General features: G+C 41.5%; 1 protein-coding gene across 1 annotated transcript in view; it reads left to right on the top strand.

Annotated features, from left to right (window-relative positions):
• Nucleotides 1-13917, top strand: part of LOC135479287 (uncharacterized) — a 30446-nt gene that overhangs the window by 12477 nt on the left and 4052 nt on the right. Inside the window, exons 10-18 of the mRNA XM_064759107.1 lie at nt 366-521; nt 1020-1112; nt 5598-5711; nt 6601-6696; nt 9284-9471; nt 11291-11356; nt 12057-12153; nt 12395-12735; nt 13411-13457. Coding sequence (XP_064615177.1) covers nt 366-521; nt 1020-1112; nt 5598-5711; nt 6601-6696; nt 9284-9471; nt 11291-11356; nt 12057-12153; nt 12395-12735; nt 13411-13457 — 1198 coding nt within the window. The remainder of the gene's footprint in view (nt 1-365; nt 522-1019; nt 1113-5597; nt 5712-6600; nt 6697-9283; nt 9472-11290; nt 11357-12056; nt 12154-12394; nt 12736-13410; nt 13458-13917) is intronic.

Raw genomic sequence — 13917 nt, 5'->3', positions numbered from 1 at the left:
TGAGAGGACTGCTTCTTGTCTCTCTACATGCTTGAAATCAGGTACAGAGCTGTAAGTATGTTGTACATGTAACTATAATTCTGTCATTGTACTCTCCGTTGGAGGCCAGGTAGCACAAGTTAGTGAAACGTTGTTTGAAATCCTTTGTTCAGAGCAAAGTGAACAAGCTAGGCAGATAACTCGTGTTGAAACTGGTGAAGACAGAATACATTTGACCAAGTACATAGTAGCAAAGAGTAACATCAATAATAGGTTTTTGTTTGAAATTTTTGGACCTTTTTAACAACAAACGTGTACTGAAGTAGAATTATGGACTCTTTTTAAGACCTGACTTGCAGCTGAATGGTTTCATTTTTTTTTTCCAGTTAGAAGAGCAGTCCCGTGAAATGTCCAGCATGTTTGATCAGCTGTCCTCAGAAAGAGATCGGGCGCAGCGGATGACCGCAGAATGGGAGCGAGCTAAGGAAGGTCGTGACCTTGCTGAGGTCAAAGTTGAGAATCTTCAGGAGCAGCTTCACAAGGTGAATGCCTGAATACATAGCATTTTTTGACCTGGCTCTGTTATGGAACACTCATTTAGTACTTCCAGCTTAATTTCCTGGTGAAAATCATACTGTTTGTGACCATAAATGGCTTTTGTAGTTCATATGTTTAAAGTATCCATAGGGTCAGGCACTGCTGCTTGACCCACCCTTTAAGTCTATGCTCTTTATTGCAAAAAAAGGACCGGATCTACTGTTTCCACTGTTTCCTTTATGTACTCAAGAACAGTTAAAACCAAATACCAGGAGAATTCTCCTTTGTACCTATACATGTAGCCTCACATACATGCTGCAGGATATCCTGCTTTGGTCTGGCCCTACTTTAACCTGGCAGCTAAGGCTATGCATAGTGTGCCAAGGGGAGGTAATTGTGTACATAGAATTAGGTTGTTGAGTGAAGTTGGCATCAAAGGCCTTATGATATGGAAAGTTAAGCTTACCAGGATATCTTGTATGTTTTCGTCATATTAACCTCAGGAACAAGACAACTGGTACAGACGAGAGCGAGAGCTACTCCACAAACTGGACGAGCTGACAGACAGCAAGCTGAAGGCCATCCAGGAAGAGAGGGTAAGTATGTCATGGTACTGTCTGGCTAAGGAAGCAAGCTGAAGGCCATCCAGGAAGAGAGGGTAAGTATGTCATGTACTGTCTGGCTAAGGAAGCAAGCTGAAGGCCGTCCAGGAAGAGAGGGTAAGTATGCCGTGTACCGTCTGGCTAAGGAAGCAAGCTGAAGGCCATCCAGGAAGAGAGGGTAAGTATGTCCTGTACCGTCTGGCTAAGGAAGCAAGCTGAAGGCCATCCAGGAAGAGAGGGTATGCCATGTACTGTCTGGCTAAAGAAGCAAGCTGAAGGCCATCCAGGAAGAGAGGGTAAGTATGCCATGTACTGTCTGGCTAAGGAAGCAAGCTGAAGGCCATCCAGGAAGAGAGGGTAAGTATGTCATGTACTGTCTGGCTAAGGAAGCAAGCTGAAGGCCATCCAGGAAGAGAGGGTAAGTATGTCATGTACTGTCTGGCTAAGGAAGCAAGCTGAAGGCCATCCAGGAAGAGAGGGTAAGTATGTCCTGTACCGTCTGGCTAAAGAAGCAAGCTGAAGGCCGTCCAGGAAGAGAGGGTAAGTATGTCATGTACTGTCTGGCTAAGGAAGCAAGCTGAAGGCCATCCAGGAAGAGAGGGTAAGTATGTCATGTACTGTCTGGCTAAGGAAGCAAGCTGAAGGCCATCCAGGAAGAGAGGGTATGCCATGTACTGTCTGGCTAAGGAAGCAAGCTGAAGGCCATCCAGGAAGAGAGGGTAAGTATGCCATGTACTGTCTGGCTAAGGAAGCAAGCTGAAGGCCATCCAGGAAGAGAGGGTAAGTATGTCGTGTACTGTCTGGCTACGGAAGCAAGCTGAAGGCCGTCCAGGAAGAGAGGGTAAGTATGTCATGTACTGTCTGGCTAAAGAAGCAAGCTGAAGGCCATCCAGGAAGAGAGGGTAAGTATGTCATGTACTGTCTGGCTAAGGAAGTAAGCTGAAGGCCGTCCAGGAAGAGAGGGTAAGTATGCCGTGTACCGTCTGGCTACGGAAGCAAGCTGAAGGCCGTCCAGGAAGAGAGGGTAAGTATGTCGTTTACTGTCTGGCTAAGGAAGCAAGCTGAAGGCCATCCAGGAAGAGAGGGTAAGTATGTCGTGTACTGTCTGGCTAAGGAAGGAAGCTGAAGGCCGTCCAGGAAGAGAGGGTAAGTATGTCGTGTACTGTCTGGCTAAGGAAGCAAGCTGAAGGCCATCCAGGAAGAGAGGGTAAGTATGCCATGTACTGTCTGGCTAAGGAAGCAAGCTGAAGGCCATCCAGGAAGAGAGGGTAAGTATGCCAGGTACTGTCTGGCTAAGGAAGCAAGCTGAAGGCCGTCCAGGAAGAGAGGGTGAGTACGTCGTGTACTGTCTGGCTAAGGAAGCAAGCTGAAGGCCATCCAGGAAGAGAGGGTAAGTATGTCATGTACTGTCTGGCTAAGGAAGCAAGCTGAAGGCCATCCAGGAAGAGAGGGTAAGTATGTCATGTACTGTCTGGCTAAGGAAGCAAACTGAAGGCCATCCAGGAAGAGAGGGTAAGTATGCCGTGTACTGTCTGGCTAAAGAAGCAAGCTGAAGGCCATCCAGGAAGAGAGGGTAAGTATGTCATGTACTGTCTGGCTAAGGAAGCAAGCTGAAGGCCATCCAGGAAGAGAGCGCAAGTATGCCGTGTACCGTCTGGCTGAGGAAGCAAGCTGAAGGCCATCCAGGAAGAGAGGGTATGTCATGTACTGTCTGGCTAAGGAAGCAAACTGAAGGCCATCCAGGAAGAGAGGGTAAGTATGCCGTGTACTGTCTGGCTAAGGAAGCAAGCTGAAGGCCGTCCAGGAAGAGAGGGTAAGTATGTCATGTACTGTCTGGCTAAGGAAGCAAGCTGAAGGCCATCCAGCAAGAGAGGGTAAGTATGTCATGTACTGTCTGGCTAAGGAAGCAAGCTGAAGGCCATCCAGGAAGAGAGGGTAAGTATGCCGTGTACTGTCTGGCTAAGGAAGCAAGCTGAAGGCCATCCAGGAAGAGAGGGTAAGTATGCTGTGTACTGTCTGGCTAAGGAAGCAAGCTGAAGGCCATCCAGGAAGAGAGGGTAAGTATGTCATGTACTGTCTGGCTAAGGAAGCAAGCTGAAGGCCATCCAGGAAGAGAGGGTAAGTATGTCATGTACTGTCTGGCTAAGGAAGCAAGCTGAAGGCCATCCAGGAAGAGAGGGTAAGTATGTCATGTACTGTCTGGCTAAGGAAGCAAGCTGAAGGCCATCCAGGAAGAGAGCGCAAGTATGCCATGTACCGTCTGGCTGAGGAAGCAAGCTGAAGGCCATCCAGGAAGAGAGGGTATGTCATGTACCGCCTGGCTAAGGAAGCAAACTGAAGGCCATCCAGGAAGAGAGGGTAAGTATGCCGTGTACTGTCTGGCTAAGGAAGCAAGCTGAAGGCCATCCAGGAAGAGAGGGTAAGTATGTCATGTACTGTCTGGCTAAGGAAGCAAGCTGAAGGCCATCCAGGAAGAGAGGGTAAGTATGTCATGTACTGTCTGGCTAAGGAAGCAAGCTGAAGGCCATCCAGGAAGAGAGGGTAAGTATGTCATGTACTGTCTGGCTAAGGAAGCAAGCTGAAGGCCATCCAGGAAGAGAGGGTAAGTATGCCGTGTACTGTCTGGCTAAGGAAGCAAGCTGAAGGCCATCCAGGAAGAGAGGGTAAGTATGTCATGTACTGTCTGGCTAAGGAAGCAAGCTGAAAGCCATCCAGGAAGAGAGGGTGAGTATGTCATGTACTGTCTGGCTAAGGAAGCAAGCTGAAGGCCATCCAAGAAGAGGGGGCCTCCGTGGCTCAGTCGGTTAAAGCGCTAGCGCAGCGTAATGACCCAGGAGTCTCTCACCAATGCGGTCGCTGTGAGTTCAAGTCCAGCTCATGCTGGCTTCCTCTCCGGCCGTACGTGAGAAGGTCTGTCAGCAACCTGCGGATGGTCGTGGGTTTCCCCCGGGCTCTGCCCGGTTTCCACCCACCATAATGCTGGCCGCCGTCGTATAAGTGAAATATTCTTGAGTACGGCGCAAAACACCAATCAAAAAAAAAAAAAAAAAAAAAAAAAAAAAAAAATCCAAGAAGAGAGGGTAAGTATGTCATGTAACGTCTGGCTAAGGATCGAGACAAAACTGACAATGTTGCCACTGACACCATATGCTGTATTTCACCTAACGTTTGGTATGTAAAAGTGAACCTTGAGAAGTACACTTAAAGCCAGAATATGACACTTTTTATGCCAGCACTCAAGTTTTCATGAGAAGAAAGTAATCAAACATCACAAAAATCTCTTAAGTGGTTCTTATAAGGTGGATGAATCAGTCAGAATCAAGAAAAATGTTAAACTTGAGGCGAAATTCAGTACTGTATCTGCCCCAAAAGTTTGTGTGAAAAAGTGCATTTTTAGAGGCAAATATTGTTCATATAATATTACTTTTGGCTCTGAAACACACCTTTATCCAGTAGAAGTACATCCTACCTTTTAAACATACCTGAAAACACCTTTCTGCTTACAACAGATCTTGTAGAATCAAACTCAGCACTCCCGTTCATGTGTGTCTTTTATTGTCTGCGCTTCATGTGTGGGGAAGTGTGTCAGGTACAAGAACAGGGGAAATGGTTTCTCTTCATCACATTTTGATTTTTCTCTAAAGGTGAAACAAGTTAAATAATTCTGAACATAAATGTGACAGGATTTTGAAGTGTGTTGAGCCTTTTTATTGAGGTGGACATCAATGATTGCCAACATCATGATGTGATATTTGGGATTTGAGCGTTATTTTTCTGTTTTAAAGGAGAAGAAAATTTAAATATCAATCAAATACCATAGAAAAGAGTATGCATTTCCTCACAGGTGCATGCCACAAAACAAATTATAATATGTACCTCAAGTTGATAAATTATAAATAAAGTCAGCGCCAAAATACATTGTGGGCGACTCCATTTTGCCTAAGAACTGGTCCTGAAGTCTTCTGTGTTAAGAGGAGAATTGCCGTGGGAAACCAACAAAATGCAGTTTGTACATTTCCGGTTGAACTCTTCTTCCCAGAAGGTAGCGAACAGTACAGTTCGTTTTCCGCTTGACGATCGGGAAACTAGAATGTTGGATGTGGGTTCCTAGTTTACACGAACAAGCCAGCAGTTTTAAAGACTCTCATGGGTTGAGAGGCAACACACCCCCAGCATAAATTACAGGGTGTTAAAGATGGAGTACACGATGAACTCAGCGATTTATGCCAGCTTTACCATTTACAGGCTTTATGTGTATGGCGAGGACAAATCGTAAAATTATGCAGCAGGCACCACCAGATAGAATAAAATGTGCTCTTTTCAGCCCATAGTGTCTTTTTTAAAAGTTTTCTTCTCCTTTAATCATTACACCAATCTGGCCATCAGGATCACTGGCACATTTTGAGTAGATCTAATATCAAATGGGAGCAGGTTTTCACTTTGTTTTTAATTGAATTCCTGTGAATGATCTGTCTTTAGAAGCGTACTGAGGAGAAGGGCGCCCTGGTACAGGAAGTGGAAGAACAGCTGAAAGTGATCGTGACAGAGATGGACAAACTAGAGAAGGAACTGGACGCTGCCGTCAGGGAAAAGGTGACCACAAACATCTCCTGATAACCCTCATTGTGGAGTACTGGACTGCGATGACATCTGTCAAATTTTGAAACTTTGTCTTTATTGATTTATATTTTATTTGAAATTGATTTAGATTTTTTTTACACAGAATTTCATGAATCAGTTTACTTTTTTGCTGATTAAAATTGAAAAATTGTAGCATCAGTGTGAGAGCTACCAAGACTGCCTCTGTTTAGATGACTACCTCTAAACTAGTACCCATGGCTTGGTTTCAGTTTTTAGGTCAAATTGTCCTTTATCTAGTGTTGTTTTTGTCCAGATTCCACCACGTATAAACATGACTGCTGTCAGTGAAGTGAAGGATTTTTAACACTGCTTAAAAGCACTTAAAGGGATACAGAATGATCGCTCAGTGGCGGTCAGTGAGGATATGGTTTTGTGGGTTAAATCTCGCAGCCATGATCACACTTGAGTGAATGTACCGTAGCTAAAGTTGAGCTCAGGCAAGGCATAGCCCTCATTTGCCTATCTCTTACACCAGCCTATCAGAATCAATTTTGTATCCCTTTAAACTAATATCATGCATGTAACAATTATGGGACACACCCATGTACCGTTAATGATTGTTTGCACGGCTGTCTTCAGACAGTGGTACATTTAAAATGTGTATTGTTTATACTGGTTGTACCGACAGATCTACCAGCAAATCAATAGATCTTTTGCGAAAGCCCAAGATGTGTGTACGTGAAGGTGTATATTTAGGAGCTAATCCATGTAAACAGTTGCACACCTATAAATTAAATGTTAACTGTATGACAGAGTATACCACTGAATATTAGATAAATACCTAAAATTGTTGTAAGCTCTCAACACTTGATTTGCTGACTTTTTTTTTTTTTTTTTTCAGGAGAGCCTGAAGGTAGAGATGAGTCTAAACGAAGCAAAGCACGAGAACAATCTGAAGAAGCTGGAGGCTGATCTGAAATCGGACTATGAGACAAGGGTGTGTGTACATGTGGTTTTGTGGGATTATGATTGTGGGATTATGATTTGTGGGATTATGATTTGTGGGATTATAATTTGTGGGATTGCGATTTGTGGGATTATGGTTTGTGGGATTATAATTTGTGGGATTATAATTTGTGGGATTGCGATTTGTGGGATTATAATTTGTGGGATTGCGATTTGTGGGATTATGATTTGTGGGATTATAATTTGTGGGATTATAATTTGTGGGATTGCGATTTGTGGGATTATAATTTGTGGGATTATAATTTGTGGGATTGCGATTTGTGGGATTATGATTTGTGGGATTGCGATTTGTGGGATTATGATTTGTGGGATTATAATTTGTGGGATTATAATTTGTGGGATTATAATTTGTGGGATTGCGATTTGTGGGATTATGATTTGTGGGATTATGATTTGTGGGATTATGGTTTGTGGGATTATGATTGTGGGATTATGATTTGTGGGATTATAATTTGTGGGATTGCGATTTGTGGGATTATGGTTTGTGGGATTATAATTTGTGGGATTATAATTTGTGGGATTGCGATTTGTGGGATTATAATTTGTGGGATTGCGATTTGTGGGATTATGATTTGTGGGATTATAATTTGTGGGATTATAATTTGTGGGATTATAATTTGTGGGATTGCGATTTGTGGGATTATAATTTGTGGGATTATGATTTGTGGGATTATGATTTGTGGGATTAAAATTTATGGGATTATGATTTGTGGGATTATAATTTGTGGGATTATGGTTTGTGGGATTATAATTTGTGGGATTATAATTTGTGGGATTATGATTTGTGGGATTATAATTTGTGGGATTATGGTTTGTGGGATTATAATTTGTGGGATTATGTTTGTGGGATTATGATTGGTGGGATTATAATTTGTGGGATTATGGTTTGTGGGATTATAATTTGTGGGATTATGGTTTGTGGGATTATGGTTTGTGGGATTATGGTTTGTGGATTATAATTTGTGGGATTATGATTTGTGGGATTATGGTTTGTGGGATTATGGTTTGTGGGATTATAATTTGTGGGATTATGGTTTGTGGGATTATAATTTGTGGGATTGCGATTTGTGGGATTATAATTTGTGGGATTATGGTTTGTGGGATTATAATTTGTGGGATTATGGTTTGTGGGATTATGGTTTGTGGGATTATGGTTTGTGGGATTATAATTTGTGGGATTGCGATTTGTGGGATTATAATTTGTGGGGATTAATGATTTGTGGATTGCGATTTGTGGGATTATAATTTGTGGGATTATGGTTTGTGGGATTATAATTTGTGGGATTATGATTTGTGGGATTATAATTTGTGGGATTATGGTTTGTGGGATTATAATTTGTGGGATTATGGTTTGTGGGATTATGATTTGTGGGATTATGATTTGTGGGATTATGATTTGTGGGATTATAATTTGTGGGATTATGGTTTGTGGGATTTATGATTTGTGGGATTATGGTTTGTGGGATTATAATTTGTGGGATTGCGATTTGTGGATTATAATTTGTGGGATTATGGTTTGTGGGATTATAATTTGTGGGATTATAATTGTGGGTGGGATTATGATTTGTGGGATTATGATTTGTGGGATTATAATTTGTGGGATTGCGATTTGTGGGATTATAATTTGTGGGATTATAATTTGTGGGATTGCGATTTGTGGGATTATAATTTGTGGATTATGGTTTGTGGGATTATAATTTGTGGGATTATAATTCATGTCTTATTTGTCACTTCCTACTGCAATGTTTTCTCACATCAGTAGTATTTCCTACGCCAGTAAATTGGCTACCAAAAATACTGGTTCAATGTGTCAAACACAAGATATACATGTATAAGGTGTCAAGCTAACCAGCCAGAAGAAAGCCGCTCATTTTTATCTAGTTATATGCATCCAGTGAGTCATTTTTTTAAGTCGGGAGAAAACAGACTGGTTGGCCCGGTGTCAGATGTATGTGACTGAGAAGGGTGTCATGTCTGGTGTCTTCAGCGTGATACTTCAGTGGCTACAGCACTTCGGCGGCATGCACTCGGCCTGCCAAAAGAAGAGACAGTGTATATACACACACCTAATGACTCGTTGTCGTCATATGACTGAAACATTGTTAAGTACGACATAAAACTCAAGTATACATACATACATGTACAATGTACTATGAAAAATGACTCTGCGCTTCAAAGCTAATTGTAATGCTTGTCAGGATCCAGATCATACAGAAATGATTTCCTACATTTTAATATTTAAGTAGATAACATTTCAAGCTAGGTTTGTGATGGAAAATTTTGCAGTAAAACACAAAAGTCTATGTTTTCTACCGCTGGTGTCACAGTAGGCGAATTTATGATTATGTATATTTCTGCCAGTTGCCTTGGTGTTGGACAAGTTCAAGTAACATAGTAAATTCAAAAAACAGGTCCGCAATTTTTTTGTTATTATTTCTTATAACCAGTCACGTAACGTTTGAATTAAATTTACAGTTTAAAAAATTAAAGTCTTTTAGTCCCCAAACCAGCTTACTGTCTGTCCTGTACAGTATGTATTATTCTGTTGTCTGTTTCAGATTTCTGAGAAGATGACAGAGTTCAGTGTAGAGAGAGAGGCCCTAGAGCAGAGACTGACAGCTGCTCATCGGCAGCACGTGGAGGAATTGACGAGTCAGCACCGAGCTGAAATCTTACAACAGACCCATCATTACGAGGAGATGATGAAACAGAAGGCAGAGCTGGAATATCAAGAGTATTCCAAAAAGTAAGGCAAACCTTGTAATGGCCGTACGCTGCTTATAATGCACTTATCGGAACCAAAAAGTGTAATGTCATGTTTTAATCGAATCCCAATAAGGGAGATAATTTGACTGAGTGACTGCAGTCATATGGTGAAAAAAGTGTAAATCTACACAAGAATTTAAGGTACTTGTGTTCAACAATTTTCATAACGATTTTAAGAAAAAAACATGGCCGTGGCTCAGTTAGCTAGCATGCTATGTCAGCGTAATGACCCACGAGCCTCTCACCAATGTGGTCACTGTGAGTTAAAGTCCAGCTCACGTGGGCTCCCTCTCCGTCCGTAAGTGGAAAGGTTTGCCAGCAACCTGGTTATGGGCGATGTGGGGATGTGTTTCCCCTGGGTTCTGCCCAGTTTCCTCCCACCATAATGCTGGCTGCCGTCATATACGTGAAATATTCTTTTAGTACAGCGTAAAGCACCCGTCAAATAAATAAATAAATACCTATTTGACAAGAGTATGTCAAGAATTCTTGAATTTTTTTAAATTTTTTTTTTTGTTTTTATGGAATAATGTATCTAATCTATCTAAGAGAATTATAATAGCAGCAACACACTGATACATCATTGGTGATGAAAAGTCTGTTCTTGAAAATAAACACAAAGAAGGACTCAAGCCAAGTAGTCATGGATGGAGCAAAGGTTTCTCAGAAGAGCAGATTGATAGAATTTTTGAACAGAATTTACAGCTTCTGCAGTGACTAACTCTCCACCATATCGTGTTTTAGTGGATGTACTTTAAACTGAATGCACAATAAGGAGAATGTCAGATATCAGGAGAACGTATAACTACTGAACACATGCAAGTGCTGAATTTTACCAGCTGAAAATGATTCTAGTGACTCAAGCCAAGTAGTCATGGATGGAGCAAAGGTTTCTCAGAAGAGCAGATTGATAGAATTTTTGAACAGAATTTACAGCTTCTGCAATGACTAACTCTCCACCATATCGTGTTTTAGTGGATGTACTTTAAACTGAATGCACAATAAGATATGTCAGATATCAGGAGAATGAATTTTACCAGTTGAAAATGATTCTAGTAAAAGAGGACAGTAGCAGCGTCATATATGTAGGGCTTGATTGGATTTATTTATTTATTTATTTATTTGATTGGTATTTTACGCCGTACTCAAGAATATTTCACTTATACGACGACGGCCAACATTATGGTGGGAGGAAACCCACGACCATCCGCAGGTTGAGCCTTGATTGGAAGCAGGTTAGCTGAGATCGTCTGTCCCTTGAGCATCTGTCTGTGTCCTCGTTGTGTTAAAGTTATGCCTTACAAAAACAGTTTTACGTTATTTCTGGATTAATTTGGTCAAATTTCATGCAGAGTTGACGACTGACGAACATAAAGACGTCTTCCTTTGCACACTTTTCTCTCCACATGTGTATACTCAGTGATGGATTTACATGTACTCTGCTGGAGAGTTGTCTCTATTTTTGATGTGTTACTGTAATCATCGACCTTTTCAACTACTAAAGTGCTTTTTCCAGTGGAATTTATGAACCTAACTATGGTAACCTAATAAAAGATGCTAAAATGATTTTGCTCGTGTCATTAAAGATGCAACCTTCATAAAACTGTGCAAATTATTTCTCTACACCCCATAGTTTTCTCAGAATGTTTCAAAATATTAGTTGCAGAGATAGTCGGAAGGTTGAAGAATTAGGGCAAGTGAAAGTGTCTTGCCCTTTTTCTTCAATTCACCACAACAACCTTGAACGTCGGCCTTATCAGAGCCTGTTTACTGATTATTAGAATGTATTCCTGTTGCAGACTAAATGAGATCCAGAGTGAAAATACAGCTCTGAAAGCCAAGAAGTACAAACTGGAAGTACAAAGGTGAGGGCTCGGAGCAAAGTCTATCAACATTTCTGTCATTTTTGGAAACGGGTAAAATACTGCATACTGCTTGAAAATAATAATGATGTCAGGGCATCACCAGATAAATTTAACAAAGGTTTCTTAAAGTAAAATATTGTTTCATATGACTTTGTACACTAAAGAACAAAGATCAAAAGGTTTCAGCCTGCCCTGAATGAGCTGTCCCATTGGAAGACACCTGGCACTTGACCGACGAGGTCCAGCTCTTTACCTTCGACAGGAATCCAGGAATCTAATTGTCATCATGACCATAAAGCTGTAAACAAACATTTCAGGAATTCAAGCAGATTCCTGTGAAGTCACGAAATATTATTTTCAAAAAGTGTTCTGAAATTCCAAATAGGTTCATTCAAGTTGTTATCATGGAATCCAGAAATATGCATTAAAACTTTGACTTGGAGCAATAGCTTTTGGTTGTACATTTTGACCGAATTTGTGGTGGATCCCCATCAATCGAAGTCTACGGGAATCCATTCTGATTCTGGTCAAAACAGCTATGAAATGACTACCAGGGGTGTCCTGATCAAAGGTAGACAAATGCTTAAAGTCAGGAGGATTTTCAGATTTCCTTGACCCATAAACCTGACTGAAGTTATAACTTAATACTCTGCCATGTCTGCCGGTAAAGCATTGATTATTGGTTATTAATCTGTTGCAGGACGGAGGTGTTGTCCAAGTTACAGCTGCTGATGCAGTCCCAGTGGAACGAGGCCTTGTCTATTTTGGGCACCTCCTCTCCCAGTAGGCCTCAACAGGTGCGTGCACTACTCGTGGGTAAACCAACGAGTGGAATTTATCTTCTTGAATAAAAGGTCTGCGAAAAATTAAAATATGGAAAGTGTGTCTTTAATAACATGGCAATTTAAATGTCTTTTTACTTACCTTATTTTGAACAGAAGTAAATGCATTCATATGTGTCAGTTCTTAAGTGGGCTTTTAAATCAAATTGTTGTAGGACTGACTCTCTTACATACAAATTTTGAATGAATTTCTCAGAGAACCAATGGTACGGCTCACCGCCCTGTGTCCAGCACATCTAGTCTTCTGTCGGGTTTGAACCTCAGTGTCCTGTCACAGGTGCCAAGCTCTGGAAGTTCCACAAGCTCTACAGCCATGGAGAATTTTCCAAACACACCTACTCGAGAAAGCATCCTCGCTGTCATCAACAAGAACTTCCCTTCCCAACAGCCATCTCTTCCTGCCCGTAACTCTGTGGATGAGTTGTCATGGCAACACAGTCGGAACCGAAGTACAAATAATCAGATTGGTCCATCCTCACTACCTGCTATGACATCTGATTTATTAAATTTCACTTCTCAAAGCTCCTCCATGCACAGGTATGTCGCTTTTGTGAGTAAATTCTGAGGACTGATCTCAAAGGCTGTTTCAACGTTTTATCAGTTTATCATGGTTAGAAATGGATCTGATGTCCTTGTGCTCCAAATTATAAATGTGCTTTGGAGTTCACTGTAAGATTCCCACATCTGATACCTTTTGATTCATTGACGCAGTTTTTGCTGTATTCGTTTGTGCTTTTTTGGAAATTGGAGAGGGGGAGGGAGTGGGGAGTGATAGCTGGTTCAGATGGTTTAAATGGCTGTCACCAATTAGGTTCCTTCCTCTCGGGCCGTAAGTGGGAAGGTCTGGCAGCAACCTGTGGATGGTTGTGAGTTTCCCCCCGTGCTCTGCCCGGTTTCCTCCCACCATAATGCTGGCCGACGTCGTATAACTGAAATATTCTTGAGTACGGCGTAAAACACCAATCAAATAAATCAGTAAATTATCAGTTAGGTCACCAGTTCAAATCCAGCCTTGGCTTTTTTGGCTGTGACTTCAAATAAAGAGGTATGTCTGGCACATGGTACATCCTGCACCCATAAACTTGACCGCTGTCAGAAGTGGAATATTCATTACAATAGCATAAACACCAAATAAATAAGAGAAATGTGTTGTATTGTACATATAAATTTGGTATTCTTTACATTTGTACTCTTTTTTTTTTTTTTTTCCAGCCAAGAAAGGGACCCAGTGCGAGGTACTTCCAGCGGCACTTCTCAAGGTAAACTGGACAATAAATGTACAAAATTTGTAGATTTATTAATTATTTATTTTATTGGTGTTTTACACCGTACTCAAGAATATTTCACTTATAGAACTGCGGCCAGCATTATGGTGGGTGGAAACCGGGCAGAGCCCGGGGAAAACCCACGACCATCCCAGACCTTCCCATGTACAGCCGGAGAGGAAGCCAGCATGAGCTGGACTTGAACTCACAGCGACTGCATTGCTAGCGCCCTAACCAACTGAGCCACGGAGGCCCCTGTAGATTCACCTCACTGACAATACAGCCTCTGCGACAAGAAGGAGTTGACAATGCTCATCGGGCACTTTATGCCCTATAAGCAGTCTAACATTCGCTGAAGGCCACTGGCCTTCTACCTATAACATAATGTGGTGTGCATATCTTTATATCACATGTTGGAAATTTTGATAAATTTTCAATGATCAGTGGTTTCCAT

This window comes from Liolophura sinensis, chromosome 12 (assembly GCF_032854445.1).
Source record: "Liolophura sinensis isolate JHLJ2023 chromosome 12, CUHK_Ljap_v2, whole genome shotgun sequence".
Classification (NCBI taxonomy): Eukaryota; Metazoa; Mollusca; class Polyplacophora; order Chitonida; family Chitonidae; genus Liolophura; species Liolophura sinensis.
The sequence above is the reverse complement of the archived record's forward strand: the minus strand, read 5'-3'. Positions and strand labels throughout refer to the sequence as shown.